We start from the raw sequence: 18,319 nt of genomic DNA on the forward strand, positions 1-18,319 counted from the left end.
AATTGATTTCAAAGTTCGAGTCATGAAATGAATCAAAGAATTGGGAATAAAGGAACAAATCTCCAGAAGTGGTAATTTTCAGCACATAGCTTTTATTAAATGCAGACAAGTGCAATAAAGAATGATTCATTCCAATAATACATTAAAATATTTATTGAGGCTGTTAGCCTGCATACAATATTAAAGTCCAGTACTGAAGTGTGAATTACTTGGTTAATTCAATGTAGATGTCAAAACACGAGTGGCTGTTACTAAATCTGAGGTGTGAGCTGTTCTGTAGGGCCTCCTGTCTTTGCCAACCCTTGAACTGCCCTGGTGGAGGGAAGTCCATCAGAGGCTCTCTCATGTTTCTGAACTTCTGTTTCTGGTACCTGTGTGCCCACTCTGGCTCTGGTGGCATATGCTCAGGACTCATGAGCGGTTTAGGTTTGAAGAGGCCTGAAAGATGATATAGTTCCAACTCCCCTGCCATGGGTAGGAACACCTCTCATCAGACCAGGTTCCTCATGACCCCATCCAGCCTGGAGTTGAACACTACCAGGGATGGGGCATTCACAACTTCTCTGGGCAACCCATTCCAGAGCCTCACCACCCTCCCAGTAAAGAATTTCATCCCAACATCTAATCTAAACCTGCCCTCTCTCAGTTTAAAACAGCTGCCCCTTGTCCTGTCACAACATACCTTGCTGAAAAGTCTCTGTCTTTCATATAAGCACTCCTACACACTGAAAGGTCACAATCAGGTCTCCATGGAGCCTTCCCTTTTCCCGGCTGCACAACCCCAGCTCTCTGCCTGTCCTCACGAGGGAGGTGTCCCAGCCCTTGCAGCATCTCTGTGGCCTTCTCTGGACCTGATCCTACAGCCCTGTGTCTGTTCTGCCGGGGTCTCACCTGCATGGGGGACAGCAGGAGAGTCAGGACAGGACCCCAGCAAAGGCAGACAGCACTGCAGCATCCCACAGAGCCAAGATTGTCACGTAATCACAGAACTGTTAGGGTTGGAAGGGACCTCTGGAGATTGTTCAGTCCAACCCACCCCGCTAAGGCAGTGTCACCCAGAGCAGGTGACATAGGAATGGGCACAGGTGGGTCTCAGTATCTTCAGGGAGTGAGATTCCACATTCTCTCTTGGCCAGCCTGTTCCAGTGCCCTGCCACTCTCCGTGTAAAGATGTTCTTCCTCGTGTTGAGGTGGAACACCTTGTGTTTCAGCTTACGGCCATTCTCCTTGTCCTGTCGCTGGGCAGCACTGAAAAGAGTCTGGCACTATCCCCTTGGCACCTGCCTTGGGATATTTGTACGCAATAATGAGATCCTCTCTGACTTTTCTCCAGACTAAACAGGCCCAGCTCCCGCAGTCTCTCCTCTTAAGAGAGATGCTCCAGACCCCTCCTCGTCTCCGTGGCCTCCCGCTGGGCCCCCTCTGGCAGCTTTGCGTGTATCTCACACTGAGGGGGCCGGGCAGGGCCCCGCCGCGCTCCTCCGCGCCACCAGGGGGCGCTGCCGCCGCCCGCCAGAGCCGCTCTGCCGCGTCGCGGGGCTCGGCCATGGCGGCGGGCGCCAGGAGGGCCGTGTGAGCGGAGAGGAGCCGAGCGGGGCGGGCGGCGGTGGTGGGATGGGATGGGGGGCCGGTGGGGCAGAGTCAGGGCGGCGGGGTGGGGGGACCGGCCGGTCAGTGAGCGGCAGCGTGTCCCCGCAGGTACCCGCTGTTCCAGAGGGGCGGCCCGCAGCTGCGGATCTTCCGTCCCAACTTCTTCATGCTGGCGGTGCGGCCCGGCGTGCCCCAGCCCGAGGACACCGTGCAGTTCCGCGTCTCCATGGAGTGAGTGCGGGCACGGCAGCCGGGCTTGCGGGCTGAGGGGTGGGAGGCCCGAGAGGGCACTGGTTTAATGACGAGCTTTTTGCGTGGCTCCTCTCCCCAAGTGTTAGAGAGGCTCAGCCTTCCCAGGGACGGGCTTGGGAAGAAGGAAGTGCTTATGAATAGGATCCAGAGTAAGCAACGTGGTATCCAGTTATTTGTCAGGACTCTTTCAGCCTGGCCAGTTTGCTGGCACACATTAGAGCCCATAAGGCTGTGGCAGGTTCTGGAAACATCAGCAGCTCCTACTCAGAGTAAAGAAAAGCGTCTCAGGTCGGGCAGTGAGAAAGCCTGCTGAACACAGAATATGCCTGGCATTTTGAATGTTGAGGCTACAGAGGATAAAGTATTTGACAATTGTTACATTTTATGGATCATAAATCGCTATAGCAGTGTGTGGTCTGGGTTGAGTTTACACTTTCATGTCGTAAATCTATCTTGGTTAAAATAAGAAGAAGACATATTTATTCCACAGTATCAATCAGTCTCTCGTTTATTTTGTCTAAATATTTATACTTTTCTGTCTTTCGTTTGTTCGTTCGTCCGTTCTTCCCCCAAAATGTCTTTTCATTGCCTAGAATGACAAAAGTGGATATCAGGAATTACCTTGAAAGAATATACAATGTGCCGGTAGCTGCTGTGAGGACCAGGATACAGTATGGTAAGTGCAGCTGAGTAATGCAAAGTGATGAATACAGCATCCCTGCACAGCCAGAGCAGACTTTTAACTTTCAGAAAGTCTGTTAGATTTCAGCAGACTTTGGTTGCAGTGGTTCCAGGTGCTTAGCTGGTGATGTCTATTAGGATAGTTGTTTAGTCATCCCTTCAAATGAACACATGCCACTTCTTATTTAAGTGCTGTGATTAAATGATGATTCAAGTTTCACTCTAAAAAGAAAAATCTGAATTAAAAAAGTTTAATCATCCTGACAGTTATCTAGCTTGTGCTTTTGTAGGTACTGTTTCTCCTTGAAGATCAGTGAGTATCTCCCTTCAGAAGGAACTGCTTCTTGCTTTTAATACAAGTAGTAATTAAATTTAAACTCACCTGTAGCCCTCATTTTAAAAATGAGCTGAAATTAACTTGCATGCACACATAGGGGGTGTTACAGTCTAACAAAAAGCAAAGTTTGTACAGCAAAGAAAAATACTCTGTTGAACCAGTAGATAATGTCAGAAAAACATCTTGACAAATTTCAGGTTTTTGTCACCTGTTGTTACCAGATTTCTGCTATGGACTTGAATGTTTCCATTTGTGGTATTTATCTCTTGTCCAACCCCTAGAAATGACAACAACAACAACAAAACCACCCAAATGCCCACCAAAAACCCAACAGAAAACAACCCAAGAGAAAAAGAAAATATGTTCCCTGTTTAACTTATGCTGAACTCTGACTTGGAGGAAAAGGGACTCGTCTCTAATGTCTAATAAGATAAATTTAGGTAATGTCACCATTGCATATGAAAGCTTCTCTGACTGCAGTTTGCAAGCAGTCAGGAATATTTTTCTTCTTTTTTTCATGTTAATTTACATTTTTGATTATCAGGCAGTATAATTATGGAGTGGTGAGTGACTTGTTGGTTCAGACATCTTTGATAGTTGGGTTTTTCATTTTTCATGTAGTGACTCTATGAAAGGAATTGTCTGTTTATAATGGTAAGATTAAGGATGATTCGAAAAGGAATAGGAGAAAAGACCTGTAGGAGTGAAAAATGGAGGATAAAAGAAAAAGCTTCAAAATAACGTTGTAAAACTCTTAACTTACAAAGGAAGAAAAAACCTGGAAGTATCATCTGTAATATGCTTATGTGAAAAGGAAAATTAAATTAAGTCATAAATACCAAACAGGTGTAGTTACAAACAGCACTGAAAAATAGTCATGCTTGTCCTTATAACCATTTTGTCCCTCACTGCTAATTTTAATTGATGGTATATAGTCAGGGATGAAAGAGGGTTAGAATGCCTAATAATCTGAGAGCTTTAATGTCTGCCTGACAAGAAGGGGGTAAGTTATACTTCCCACTGCAGTTGTGACCAGCACGGTTGGAGAAGTTTGAGGTGCCTTAGTTTGTTTGGGTGTGGAATATAATATCTCAGTGTATAAACAGTACATCCAGCTCATCAGTTGAATAGTAAAAATTGTCAAGTTTAAGGCTATTTAGTGGTCATTTTCTCCTTGTCTTCCTGAAGGTGTGCATGTTGGGAGGGCAGTTTATCACCCCTGGCCCCTACTTGGGGGACTTTTCTCCTTGCTTCTTTGCAGACTTTGTGTGTGAAGGCACAATGGCAGCAGGCTGGTGGTGCCTTGGTTCCCTGCTTCTAAACAAGGAGAGCAGTGTCCACCAGTTTCAGTACACTTTAATAATTGTGGTGCTGTGCTGGAAGTGAAGGAAGAGTATTCCTCTTAACAATAAATCAGAGATAGCCAAGTCCCTCCTTCAGCTTGGCCTTGCTTTGGAGAACTCAGAAGTGCTGAGGAAGTAAAAGGTGGGATTGTCTTCATTTCTGCAGGTGCGAACAACAAGAGGAATCACAGGAATCAGAGAGTGAAGAAGCCAGATTACAAGGTCGCCTATGTACAGCTGGTGAGTTAACAGGGATGCTTGTGAGGAAAGAGGAAGGCACTGTTAACCAGCCAAGCTGAAAGTAATGGCCAGTGAGTTGCCCTGGTTGGCCGAATGTTTCTGCCAATCCTCTACTAGTCACAGTTTCTTTGGAATGTAAAGAGATTTAAATGACTCGGTCTAAAGATCAAATTCAAACAAATGGTTATTTTTTAAGTCCCGTGTTGGTTTGAGGTCTGTCTGTAGGTTGTGGGCTGATGTCATAGGGTGCTGCTTTGCCAGAGAGTTTCATGCTGACCCTGTAGTCTGTGTGCTGGAAGGTTCACGACTTGTGTGGTTGATTGCTGAAATGTCCAGTAAGTGAAAGAATATATTGTGAGGGTAGGGAACTTCTTATTAAAGGTCTTTGAATTTCAGAGAAGACTAAGGCTTATTCCTTGGAGAGCCTTTAGTCATGTCTAAACAAGCATGCTTTGTGGCTGAACTGGGCTCTGAAATATACATTGGTTGCCCAGTGGAAAAGGAGCTTCATGTTCTTGTAAATTTCTTTCATAACAGGACCATATTATAGTTTAAACTTGGGCTTACCTGTCTTTATGCAAAAAAGAAGTGCAACCAGTGACAGAAAACACCTTCACATACCAAAATGACATTAAAGGGATGGTATTTAAGGTTTTAAAACCATAAGCTCAAAATTGCAGTTGGCAGCACATCACTGTTACTCTGCCTTGGGACAAGGATTCAGTGTTGGGGGAACACTGTGATCTCAAAGACTGGCTAAGACTTTATATGGACTTGGGGTCAAACTAAAGAGGCACAAACAATGAGAAATGTGATTTTTAATATTTCAAAGTTTAAATGTGTTTAGAAGTTTTTTTCTAAGCCCCTTCTGGGGAGTAGAAAGAAAAGTGAGGACGGAGTGTTTTCCTACACAGCCCTTACCTAATTTAAAAGAATAATGTAAAGTGCAATGTTACTAAAAAGTAAGAGAATTGTATTTAAATGAGGAGTAACTCTGATTTACTCTGCTGAAGTTAAAGGCAACCTTAGGTCTGTGAGAATTTTACATTACAATGGCTAAAACTCACATTCCTTTTCCAAGGAAGAGTCTCTGCTTTGGTGAGCAAATTCTCCCTGTTGGATTGTCTGTGCTAGGTTTTTTGTTTGCTGGAGAGCAGGACTGTACAATTAGGAAGTGAATGCTTGGATTGGTGTTGTATCTCACAAGTTGCTTTCTCTGAGTTCCGTTCTTTTTAGTAGATAGTTGCAGACACTTTCCATTGCCACAGCCTCCTACTAGTGACTTCCTTGCTTTTGGAAACTTGTTTCCAAAGACCAAAGCAGACATGTGTCTCTAGTGAAATGTAATCAGTTCTCAAATTTTATTTCTCTGTAATGCAGTCTTGTGTCCTGTGTCTGCTGAGGTGAGAAGGAGGTAGTCTACAACCCACAGATATTCAGGGGGAAGGAGAGGGCAGCAGATTGCTGCTGCTCAGTTGGAGCAAGATGTTTAAAGCAGTGCCTTTGTGCATTTATTTCACATTCAGCCTTTCAACCTGGAATAGTTGCCATAACCTTAAGGGTTGTTCAGCCCAGCTGTGGAGATTCACCTAAACTAGCTTGGTGTTGGAGGCAAGTGCACAGGAGTAGTTCAGTTGTTCCTCCAGCCTCCCGTTTTGTCTTCTGGGCAAGGCATGGAGCCCTGTTTGCACTGTGGCTCAGGTCTCTTAATACATGGGACAGCAAGAGTCTCTTATTGCCTTTGACTGTAGTTACCACAATAAGTTCTTAAGGAATCTTAATATTTTCCATCTCTTCCATGAGTAGGATCTGGGGACCACTTTTTGGTGGTGTTTTTCATGTCAAGGGAGGGAGTCTTGACCGTTTGCTAAACTCCTGCCAGTAAAGCTTGGTCTCTGTGTTTTTTCCTCACCTCATTCCTGGTTTCTTTGGTCTGTTTTTTTTACTATTGTTGTTGTGGTCTGTTAATTCCATTAACATTTAGGTTTCTTTTTTCCTCCCCCTTTCTCTTTTTACTTTTGTTTGTTGCTTTTCATCACTAGCTCTGATGTCTCAGACAATGAGCTCCCAGCTCTGTGTTCACACCAGCTTGAAACAGTGAGTGAAGCCAGAAACCCAGTGTAATTTCTGAATCTTAAGGGTTTGCCTTCATTCTCATTCATGGTGTGATCAGGCCACTACAGGCCCCATGCAGTCCGTTGTTAATATCTGCCTAATTTAGGAAGGTCTTTGGTAACCACTGTAAAATCCTTATTTTCATGAGAATTAGTTTGCATCTGCCGTGAGTCAGAATAGCTGGGCTTTCCCACCATTTTTACCAGCTGTGTTTTCTCTCATTAATCCAGTTTCAAGTTAAAACTGCGTGAGACTGGAAAAATATGGATATGTTTTTGGAAGGTCTTGGGTTGATCTTTGTGTTGCCCACTAGGTGGAAGTATTGCTCTTTCCAGTGTGACTTTGCAGCTGTGATGCAGTTTTCCTGAATGAAATTGAATTTATTCTCATGAGCAGTTATGTTTCCCTGCTTCATAAAGCATCACCTCATGTGTCCTAGTGCAACACACACATCCATTGACTTACTGCAAGTGTCTCAAAGGTGGAAGGTGTATGAAGTCATAGTCAACATGCCCTTAGGTGTCAGACTAGTGCCCCAGCTGTTCCACATGTAAGGATTGTTGTCCTTTCTTTTCCAAATACTATTTCTTGGAGATTCGGAGCTGTTTACTTTATTCTCAGGCGGTAACTGGACAAATACGTGATCTGTCCAAGCATAATATTTTCACACTAAAAAAATACCTCAAATCATAGAAGGCTGTGGATCAACAATATCTTGCCATTCCAGAGCCTGCTTGCCTTTTTTCCCCTTTTGGAATGTGGTGAGAAAGGTTTAAGTTAGAGACTTATGGCCCTGTGTATCAGATGGTATTTTTCTACACTGTTCTGTTTTTTAAATTAAACCTAAGTTTTATATCTTCGCAAACTAGATAAATGTAACGCAGCAGCCTTTCTCCTTACTCCAATACATCTATAATTATTACAATGAAAAGAAAAAAAGAAGAAAGAAAACCAGTGGGAAACTTTGCAGTTGCATTAACATCAGGGAAATTAAAAAAAAACAACAACATCCCCTCCTTCTCCTCCTTCAGTGTTCTCACTGGTTTAGCTTAACAGGTGTTAGTACCCGTGGGAGCACAACTGTAGACAAGCCTCTGGAATCCAGACCTATTTTTAATTAAATCTGTTTTGAGAAATCTAGTGGAGATGGCTGTAAAAAGGAGTCTGACCTTGTCAGTGTTAGGACTAACACCTATTTAGCTGCTTGAATGATGGCACCGGTGGGAGCATTTTTGCAAATGCTTTCTCTTCAACCCCCGTTTAGAGTGTCCTGTAAATTCACAGTAATTAACCTATTTGCACATCAGATGTGACAGCAGTTTTCTTTTGAATTAAGGGGAAACTTGGATGATCCATATGCAGTGTTGTTCCTGAGTGGATTTTTGAAGTTGCTTTCAGTGCTGTTTTAGCATCAGATGTTACCACTGCAGTAGTAGGAGAATTGTTCGAATGCACTGGATTATTCAACTTAGCTGCATTTGCTGCTACTGCTGGACTGAATCCCGTGCTTTTGGGAGTCCAACATTTTTGTAGTGAATGATACGATAAACATCACTTTTCCGTTAATTCTGAAGGACAGTAGTAAGTGCTTCAATTATCCAAATAACCAGAAGATCTCACAGTTGTTTACATGATTGGTGTTTGCTGCATCATTGCTGCACAGTAATATCTGTGCTGATCTTCCATTTCTAAACTTTTCAGGGGACTCAAAGGTCAGAGAAGTATAAGTGAATTTGTACTGGATAATCCTTCCAAGCAGTTTTCTGACGTGAGGCTCAGCAGTGGAAAGGCCAGTGCTTGACTTCATGGGCCTAATTAAGGTCACTTAACCTCTCATTAAAATGAATGGAGGCAATTTGGACCACTCCTGTGATAACTCCTTAGACAGACTCCCAAGAACGAGGTGTGTTTTCACCCTTTCTTAGGACAAAGGCTTGAAATCTAAAGGGAAAAATAAATGTTTTATGCTTTTATCTGAAGGATGTTATTAGCATTTAACAAATGAATCCTCATAAGGCCTTGTATATAATTCACTTTACTTTTGGGTAATGCTGAATTGAGGATCAGAATTGTGCAGGAGTAGAAGTTTTATGGGTTCTGTTTCTGTTATCTGAACACTGGACCACACATCTCATTTGTGCATAACCTTAGAACTTATAGGAAAAAGGAAGGTCTCTGGGAAGACCCCAAACTGAGGAACAACAATGTGTAAAATCATCATGTTGCCTTTATTTTTTTAGGTGTTCGACGCCAACTCTCTGACTTGCTTTGTTTGGGGCTTTTTGTTCTTTTTTTTATTAGTATAGTAAAGCTTCACTTGAGAGTGAGGTGAACACATGGTGGTAGAGCTTACCCTGACAAATTCCAGAGTATCAGGGGATCACTTCACATTGGTGAAACAGATCTTTTGCTGTCAGTGCACCACCCAGTTTCATGACAGACTGGATTATCCAAGCAAAATTAGTTTTTTCCCATGTCTGTCTTTTTTACAGGATTTTCTTTTAGCACAGCTATGTTGAGTAGAAAGGTAGTGTTATCTTCTCTCCCTTTCTCTGTGCTTCTAACTAAGGTAATTACACGGAATTTAGAAATTCTAAAGCAGAAGCAAGTTCTAGCCTTTTTAGAAGTTACTTCAGCTTATGAGAATTTCAGTAATTCAGTAATTAAAGGGATAGATAGCTTGCAAAAGGTGAAACTGTGAACAAAATGCAAGGCTTACTTTCAAGTAAGCCAGAATCTTCCTTTCCGGTTGAATATGCCAGCGCTTCATGTTTTAGCAGTTTGTAAACCAGATAAACCCTGATGAGCTTGGTAAAAATTGTGTGCTTTATTCCAGTGAGGATTTCCTTCTGAGGATGCATTTATCATATGGTTGTCAGATGGTTGCTGTATAGAAAGAGAAACTTTTGCAAAGAAAAAGTTTAAGAAAAAAGCAGCACTGTGTAGAGGAGTGACAATCCCTCTGTTCCTGTTCCTTTGGTAGGCTTTTTTTTATGGAGGTGGCATATGAGCTTGAACCTCAGTAGCCTCTGGCATTGTGTGGAAGATGCACTGTGTGTAAATATGCCTGGACAGACTCACAACCCTTTATGTAAGTTGATGCCTTTTGGTATTTTTTAAATTTTGAAATACCCAAGATACAGGCTTCTTCTGAAAACTAGCTACTGAGCATGCACAACAGCTATTTTTCATACAGCTTTCATCACTCCAGAGCCTTACAGTGCAGTATTACTGCAGAGTATTGTTACTTAAGATTTATCAACCTTCAGTTCTCAGGGTGTAATGTCTTGGCTGTTTCAAATCATGTTTGGCTGACAGCCAAAATCAGAATTTCTTCACAAAACAAGAGCTGGAAAGAGCCAACTTGTCTGTGCTGATTTTGATTTATTAAAAGACTCCAGATACAGATTGACATTTTCAGCTCAATATTTGACTTCCACTGGCCTTGAAATGGGAACTGTGAGCACTTTGATAAACAGCTTAAAGGTTTGTCTGGTTTTGCTACAGCCTCTGAGTGTATTTTATTTGTTTTCTTCCCTCTTTTTAAAATAATAACTGTTTTGCAATGCCTAGTGAATTACCGTGGATGTTGTTAGTATGCTTTAGGGACAGCTTTCCTCTATTCTCCAATAAGGGAAATGCATTGGTCCTGGAAGCATACCAGAAGGAAAGTGCTGCATAACAAGAACAGTCCCTTACTACACTGTTACCAATATAAATAGTTCTCGGATTTTCAGTGGAGGTGGTGTGCCTACCATGTTAGCCTGAGTTGTTTTCTGACTAGTTTAACTAAAATGGCTTCCTCTCCAGGGCAGACAGTTCTTTAGTGTGGGCCCTGTCTGTTCTGTAGGTACTGCTGGGCTGAGTGACCTGCCCACAGCGCAGTTAAAACACAGCAATTTTTTGTAATATTAGCAAATCCTTTCCAAATGCTTCAGTGTGCTAAAATCCTGGGCAGTGCTTGGTCTCAAGGGTGCTTGTTGTTGATCCTACTACAGGAAGAGGTTCAGTAGGCTGCAGCTTTGGGTTTGCTCAAGGACCCTGGTAAGGCCAGTTTCTGTGCCGTGAAGTGGGGCTGTGCTTTAGCTGTCAAAGGACAGCTATTATGAGGATACCTGTTGGTAATTTAAAGGTACAAAAGAGCTGAAACCCCAGAGTGTACACCAATGGAAAGGAAAAACCTTGATATGTTCCAGTTGAGCTTATCCAGGCTAGAATCAAGGAAAAGGCAATGTACACAGCAGCTCCCTTGTTGTTTTTGTAGTATGGTCAGGCTCTTAGGAAACCCCCAAAAAGTATGCACTACAAAAACAACTGGAGCATTGCTGGGTAGAGTTGGTATTTTGTAGATTCCAGTCTGGATAATCTCATCTGGGATAAGTAATGCTTTTTTCTCTCCAAAGCATATGAGGTTCAGATTTTTTCACACCTGTTATTTGCCAGGTTGAGTGTATATGATTAAATAAAACATAGCAGACATTCAGCTGGGTCAGGGACGTGGTGATGGTTCCATTGGATTTATTTATGTCATTTTTCTGATCCCAAAATGCAGAGTAGGTATGCTGGGGAAGGCTCCTTTGATGTTCTTCGTGGAACCATTTCATAACTGAGCCTCTTGTTTGGTTATATTTACTGCATAAATTTAAAGACTGGCTGATATGGAAAAAAGCCAAACCCACCTGTTTTCATCTGAAGCAGTTAAATGGTTTTCTTGAGATTTCTGTATGCAGAATGCTGCCAAAGAAGTTAATGTGTTGTAATGTTTGTAAGTGTTCTGGAGAGTAATTTTAGGGTTATGGTGACCAGTTACAGGTTTTATTATGCAAGGTCCCATACAGAATGGAAGGGCTGATATTGTTCAGTTTAATGAAGTTGTGCTTAGAGCAAACACCACTAAAAATAAGTAGGTAATGTTAATGGGATAGTACATTTCCACGGAAAAATGGTTTCCTGCTATTAGATAAAAACCAGAGACCAAGCAAATGCTTATTTTCCAAGTGGGAGACATAGATCTGATGATGATGTTTCATTAAAATGACTTGTCTGTTAGGCAGAATGACTGATGCAGATGTAATCATTTTAATCTCATTAGTGATATATTAGACAGATTGTTCCCACTGTAATTGTTTTACACCATGGTCTTTATGTCTGTTGATAAGAGACCTCTGATATCTGTTATTCTGTATTCCCACATTACACCCTACAGTAACAGCTGCTAAGACTGCTCTCTCTTATCCTTAACTGAGATCTAAACAACTACAAACACTACTCATATCCTGAGTGTTAACATAATGAATGCCTGCTCCACTGTGTATTTCCCTGGTGGTGTTGTTTTAGCAAAATAACTTATTTTGCTCTTCTTGCTTTCACTGTATGACTCACACAACATCTCTGAGCTGATTTGAAGTCTTTGAAGAGATGTCCATCTCCTGATCATTCATCTGTAAAAAAAAAAAGTCAGTATCTTAAGCAGCACACAGAGGAGGAGGGGCTGAAAGTTAGCTTTTCAGGAGAAGGGACTTCCATATATCTTGGGGACACAGGTGGAAAGAGATTTTGGGAGGTCACGAGGTACCGTTCTGCACTAGCTGAAAATTCAGGATGGTCTTTCACACTAAGATCATAGCTACCACAGAAAGGCTGGAATGTCTCTCTGACCATTTGTTTTCTCTTTAGGGCCAAGGACAAACCTTTCAGTTTCCCAACCTATTTCCAGAGAAAGAACAAGATGCAGAAACTCGCTCTTTCGATGACTTCAAGGATAAATTCTTGGAGAAAGAGAAGAAGAAGCAGGAAGGGGACCCCAGACGAGGTGGAGTCCCTGATTGGTTTGGACTTTGATGCAACAAGCCAGCTGCCTTCCTTTAGGCTCAGAGGGATTTTGATTAGCACAACTTGCACTCTTCTCGTGATGACTGAATGTTTATTCTTGAGCAGCCCTTGCTAGCGTGTCTTTTTTTCAGGCTGTTTGTGCATGCCTACAAGAAAATGGCTCTGAAGAAATAAAAAGGTAAAATAAATCTGACTGCACCAGGTCTTTTCTGTGAACTTGTGGACTATTTCTACAATGTGGAATTCCTTGTTGTCATTTCTGACTATGAGGGTGTCATTGTGCTTACCTTTTTCATGCTGCTGCAGGTTGTTTTGAGTAGAAATAGGGTATTTAATTTCCTAGGATACATGCAGTTTGTATTGACTAGAAGGTATAAAAGTCAAGGTAGGTTAGACAGAAGGGGACATGAAAGTGTAGAAAACTGGACTATAGGCTCAGGATGTAGGGTTCCCTTATTGTCACTTACTGTGTCCTGCTATCCTATTGCCTTCCTTGCTGTGACCCCTCCGTTCCTGGACAAATGCCCGTGATGTTATTGTATTCTTGTAACAGTTGTGTGTCATTTTGGGGACAGGGTTTATAGGACAGGTTTGTGACTGGGCACATGTGTGTTTGATCCCCTTAAGCATCAAGGAGCAAAGGTGGTGCACGTCTCTGCTTGCTGTTGTGCAGTGCAGGTAGGTGTCCTCTTTGACCAGCCTGCCTTAGGAATGTTTACAGGCATGGTTGTGCTGGTATTCCTTCCCCTCTCCACAGCTACCTTGTAGTGCTGACAAGTGTCCTGTGTGGACACAGTTGTATTGGCACAGAAATCCTTCTGCCAGTGTAGCCTGTTTTGTGCTGAGGACTAATAAAAAGACTCTTTTTACTTTTTCTAGTGTAACTCCCTCCACTTCCAAGTTACTGATGCCAGGGCAGTGGTAGAACTTTTCTAGGCCTTCTGGGCTGCCACGTTCAGTGTTTTCATTTCTTGGCTCTGTGGCTGTTTCTCTTCGCTCTGGTGAGGATATTTCCTCTTTTCCTTTGTCAAATAATGTGCTCTGCCGTTGTGTCAGAAATAGTGGAGGAAACGGAGGGCTAGGAAAAACTTCAGAGATGGAGAAGGGTGTTTCTGCAGGCTGTTTGCAACAACACAGCACATGCAGGTTTAAATGTAAAGCTAATGTTTCCCTGGCTTTTGAATTCTGCCACTTGGAGCAATTGGCAGGGTAGTGAATGAGCCCATGCCTTCAGTGCTTCTACCCGGGTGCTCTCCTTTATTGTTCTGTGTCTAAACTTCTTGTTTGGACAGCTAGCAAGATGTTTACAAGGAAACAGCTGTTCTCCAGAGAGTCAATCCAAGTAGGATTTTACGCACCCCCTTCTGTTCATTAGTCACCTCTTTCTCCCTGCTACTTCCCTTGTGCATGACAGTCCACCTCCTTCTGTGGTTTGTTGCTTTACGCTCCCCTCTTTGTCCACTTTCCAAGGGGGATCGTGTGTGATCTAAGTTAGCTGGTACTTAAACAGAGAGATGCTCTTAGAGAGGAGGGAGATAAGGGAGGATTTGCTACTCCCAGCCTGCCAGCAGAGTTACAATAGTAGATGTGGAAAAATACTGACTTCACTGAAAACAGTTCATATGTTTGGCATATCTGCAAAGGCAGCATTTCCAGAGTTTTGTACTGACATGTGAAACTCCAGATTAAATCAGGAGCTGGCCTGCAGTTTTAAAGTAGGGTGACTGAATTTGTCTGGGTACAAGGGTCTCTCTGCTGTACACAGCCTCCTCTTCCCTCTCTTTTTTTTAAAGGAGCTGTTTCTTAAACTCACCAATCAGTATGAAGATGGCATATATTGCAACTTGGGCTATGTTCCTTCAATATAATATTATGGAATTTGCTATTTTTTCTTCACTGTCCTTTGTGGTTATCTCCAATGTGGGTAACTTGATCTTTTTCACTACTGTGAAGATAGAAAAGGCTCACCTAGTGCTGCCATATGTCTTCCTAACTGGTTGGTCAGCCTTGAGCAAGCAAACAGGTATGTTAGTTTTGGATAAATGATGCTGCATTAGGTGTAACAGCAAAGACAGATTTACCCATCACCCTCTGCCTTCCCTGTTAATGGTCAGGAGATGTTGGAGTTGCCAGCTTCTGTACTGGCGTTGAGGACCCAAGGTGAGTGAAATTTGTTTGCAGTGCCAAATGTGCTCTAGGCTTAGTGAGTATCAAAAGCTCCTGTGCAGGTCTACCATGCTTTGCTTCTCTGTGATTTCTCCATGGGCAATTAATTTCTAGCTCATGTTCAAGACAGGTTTCTGTCTAGAGTGGCACAACAGGGAAGAAACAGAGATGCAAATACACCCATATCTGTATGAAGCTGCTGTAACCAAATTCTGGCAGATACTCAAGCTGCCTAAGAGAGCAATCCTGTAATCCTATAGAAGGGTTTGAGTTGGAACGGACCTAAAAGATCACCTAGTTCCAAGCCACTGTTACTGGGCAGGGACTCATTCCTCGATGTTACTAGCTGTCTCCAAAACAGTATTCCTGTGAAATTAAGGTAAGATTAAAAAAAGGAACCCTGACCCAACATAATTTTGCTTTAATACTCCTGATTGCTATGGAAGTGGGATTAAAAAGATTTCAAGTCTTTCCCAGTCCCTTGTTGAGCAGTTTCTGTGAGGAAGTGCTAGTGGTTCATATGATCTGGTGCTTCAGTGCTTCACAAATCCCATCCCCCAAACTGTATGAGTGGGCTAAAAGATAACAAGATACTTCAATTCAAAGGCAGAGATTGTATCAGATGTACCAGAGAGAAGTACAGCAAATGAATGCTGAAACCAGGACAGGGACTTGGAGTTTTCTTCTGAGTTTTGTTCAGTGCACTGTGGTCCTTCCAGCACATCTTGATGTTTGTTTTGGGTGATGTAAAGGGCCAGCAGCTCCTGTGAAGTCACATCTAGGCCTGCTAGAGGTGTCAAACTGTCCTTGGCTGTGTCAGCAGCCATACCTGTGGGCCAAGGATGTGGATGTGCACTTGAACAGCTTCTCCAAGGACCAGAGTAATGACTTGGTTGAAGAGACTGATGTTCATTCACTATGGCACGGGAGAAGCCACGTCCTGTCCTTGGCGTGCAGAGCTCTGTAGCTCCTGCTTTCTCTGACGTGCAGAGGAGATGTTAAACGCAGTCTCTTTCCTCTCTGAGTGTGTGCAACCCCCCAAAGAGAGTAAAGTGCTGGAACAGCTGGCAGATGTGCAGTTGGCTGCGCTGGCCGGTCTGGTGGAGAAAGGCATCTGGCTGTGCTGAGTGAGTGCTATCCCAGCAATACCATCCAGCTATCGCAGCAACACCAGGACACTTCAGAAGGAACATGCAATTGCTTCTGGGTTTTTTTTTTTGAAACAAACCAAAATGAGTTGCAGAGACAGTGCAGAGGTGGCTATCTAAGTGACTCCTCTAACATTACACCTTAGAAATGAGTTTGTTGTAGGTAGTGCTCTGGTGGACACTAGGGAGGGGTTCCTGCAGATAACAGGACTCAGATACTGAGTCTTGTAACCATTCGTCATCACCTGAGCCTTGCTATTGTGATCTTGAGGGTTCAGCACAGCTGGTAAGTGGTTACACATAAAGTTGTGGTAGCTTTATCTTCTGTTGCCCAGACTATAGAATCACAGAATGGTTTGGATTGGAAGGGACCTTTAAAAATCATCTAGTCCATCAATCTTGCAATGAGCAGGGATCTAGTCTTCAACTAGAACAGGTTGTTCAGAGTGCAGTCCAACCTGTCCCTTGAATGTTTCTAGGAATGCAGCACCATCCACCCACCTCTCTGGAAAACCTGTTCCAGTGTTATACCATCCACATGGTAAAAATCTTCTTCCTTACATCTAATCTACACTGACCCTCTTTCAGTTTCAAACCATTATCCCTGGTCCTATTGCAACAGACCCTGCTAAACAATCTATCCCCATCTTTCTTACAGGCCACCTTTCAATACTGAAAGACTGCAGTGAGACTCCATAGAGTCTACTCCAGACTGAACAACCCCAACTCTCAGCCTTTCCTCACGGGAGAGGTGTTCCATCCCTAATCTCTTCATACCCCAATTCAAGGGGTAGGACCTTGCACCCGATCTTGCTGGATCTCACAAGGTTCCCACTTCTTGGTCTTGTCCAGATCCCTCTGAATGGCATCCTGTTCCTCAGGTGTGTCAATGCATCACTCAGCTCCCATACTGGGACCCTCAAATTATGCATTAAGTGACAGAAAAAGGTATTCAGTGATTTGATCTACTCTTGACTCACTGCCATTAGCACTGCTGAATGAAAGAAGCAGTAGGAAAATTTGGCTTGCTTTATCCAAGGTGGATTTGCTGTGGAAAATATCTTCATGGCTGGGGAATTCCTGCTCCTTCCAGGTTATCCCCATGACATCAAAGCTGGGGTTTTTATTTCGGGAGAACTATTTTACTTATTTGAATTTTCAGGCTGCAGGACAGACTATTGCTTCTTCAGCTCCAGCATGTTTGTGGAACAGCTTGCAGAGAGTGGTGAGGGCTGGAGAGGGGATGTCTGCTCAGTGTGTGCAACAGGGCAAGGTACACAAAGCAAGCACTATTTTTCCTAGGAGGATTGAAAGCTGTAAAACTGTTATCTTGACAATGCTGCTTTCTCCTGAAGTAGAGTTCAAGGACTGTTCAGAATCCAATTTAAAGCAGTTGTCTGAGAATGGCTTTCCAGGGTGGCTTGTATGCCAAGGCTCATAGGTACCACGGCTAAAAAGGAACATTGTGATAATCCCTTTTGACCTCCTGAATGACACACATCGTAAAATTTCATGCTGTACTTTCTGTGCATAGGCCAGAAGCTTGTGGTTGAATGTTACCTGGAATAGATTTCAAGGTTTGTACTTGACCAGCATTCCAGCACCAAGTCATTTTCCTTCAATAAGCTGGGCCCAAACAGCGTGAAAGTCACCAACATGTCGTCATTTGTCCTGTGAATTACACAGAGTGATTGTAAATGGGGAAAACTCAATGTCACTTCTCAGGAATCATATGTTTGTTGAAAAGGGAGGTAATTTCTGTAAATATTATTTTCTTTAAATGCAAAAGGTTTTAGACTAGATAAGATGACATAATGGTTGAGCCATTTCTTCTGAAGTGATTTATGACTGTTTAGACAGCATTTAGCTCTTTGTGTATAGTAAGGCTTATCAAAGTGTGTGCTGCTGTTGCGGACACACCCAGCTTGCAGAATTTGGGAAATATATCACAGTCACTTATTCTGTGGCTTGAGAACACAGTAATTAGGGCCTGGTGGAAAACTCATTGTTTTTAATTACAAAACAGGACTAATTATCAGTCTCTTAACCTTTCCTGCCTTCTGCTGTTAGAAAATGCTGCAAATAAAAAGCGATTAAGATTTTTGAGAATTTGTGCAGTGGAGAACTAGGCAGTGCATTTTCTTCTGTGGTGATGGATGTTGGAGAGGTTGCACAGAGTGTTTTAGACAGGTAAGTCTTGCTTGGAGTCTGGCCCTTAGTGCTATCAATTTCTCAATTTTCCAAAGTTTTTGTTTTAGGAGTCAGACCAATGTCAGTGATTCAAGGCTTGGAAAACCTGTTCCTAAAAAAAAGGCTTGAGAAACTCCCTGTTTTGATTTGTAATTTAGAGGTATTTTGACTCTTGTCTGTCTGTATGCACCTGGAAAAAAAATTTTTCTCAGAGGCAGAGCATAGTTTAGTGTAGCTAAAAAAGTGAAATAAGCAGACTAGAAAGGGAATGGCTGTGGTGTGAGCAGGTATTATCCTTCTAAATGGAGGGAGAAGCCAGGGAGTTGTTCTGGGTCATGTCTGTGTAGTGCATTTCTTGGGAGCCTGCTCTGAAAACAGAGCTGTTGAAGGTTTCTTAGGTCATGAAAAGAGCCTGCTGAAGATTG

The 18,319-nt window shown here is 42.8% G+C and overlaps 1 protein-coding gene across 1 annotated transcript; it reads left to right on the top strand.

Annotated features, from left to right (window-relative positions):
* Window positions 1-1,524: 1,524 nt before the first annotated feature.
* Window positions 1,525-12,578, top strand: MRPL23 (mitochondrial ribosomal protein L23). The gene is made up of 5 exons (XM_083862876.1): window positions 1,525-1,572; window positions 1,699-1,821; window positions 2,436-2,518; window positions 4,370-4,443; window positions 12,235-12,578. The coding sequence occupies exons 1-5, from the start codon at window positions 1,547-1,549 to the stop codon at window positions 12,397-12,399; spliced, it is 471 nt and encodes a 156-aa protein (XP_083719002.1). The 5' UTR covers window positions 1,525-1,546; the 3' UTR covers window positions 12,400-12,578.
* The last annotated feature ends 5,741 nt before the right edge of the window (window positions 12,579-18,319 follow it).

Source organism: Zosterops lateralis (genome assembly GCF_965231275.1).
Source record: "Zosterops lateralis genome assembly, chromosome: 6".
NCBI classification, from domain to species: domain Eukaryota; kingdom Metazoa; phylum Chordata; class Aves; order Passeriformes; family Zosteropidae; genus Zosterops; species Zosterops lateralis.

Excerpts from the sequence above, each read along its gene's own strand:
- MRPL23 (XM_083862876.1), top strand. The coding sequence starts at position 1,547 with ATGGCGGCGGGCGCCAGGAGGGCCGT. Across the intron at positions 2,519-4,369 it reads GAGGACCAGGATACAGTATG|GTGCGAACAACAAGAGGAAT; the intron begins GTAAGTGCAGCT and ends TCATTTCTGCAG. Across the intron at positions 4,444-12,234 it reads AGGTCGCCTATGTACAGCTG|GGCCAAGGACAAACCTTTCA; the intron begins GTGAGTTAACAG and ends TTTTCTCTTTAG.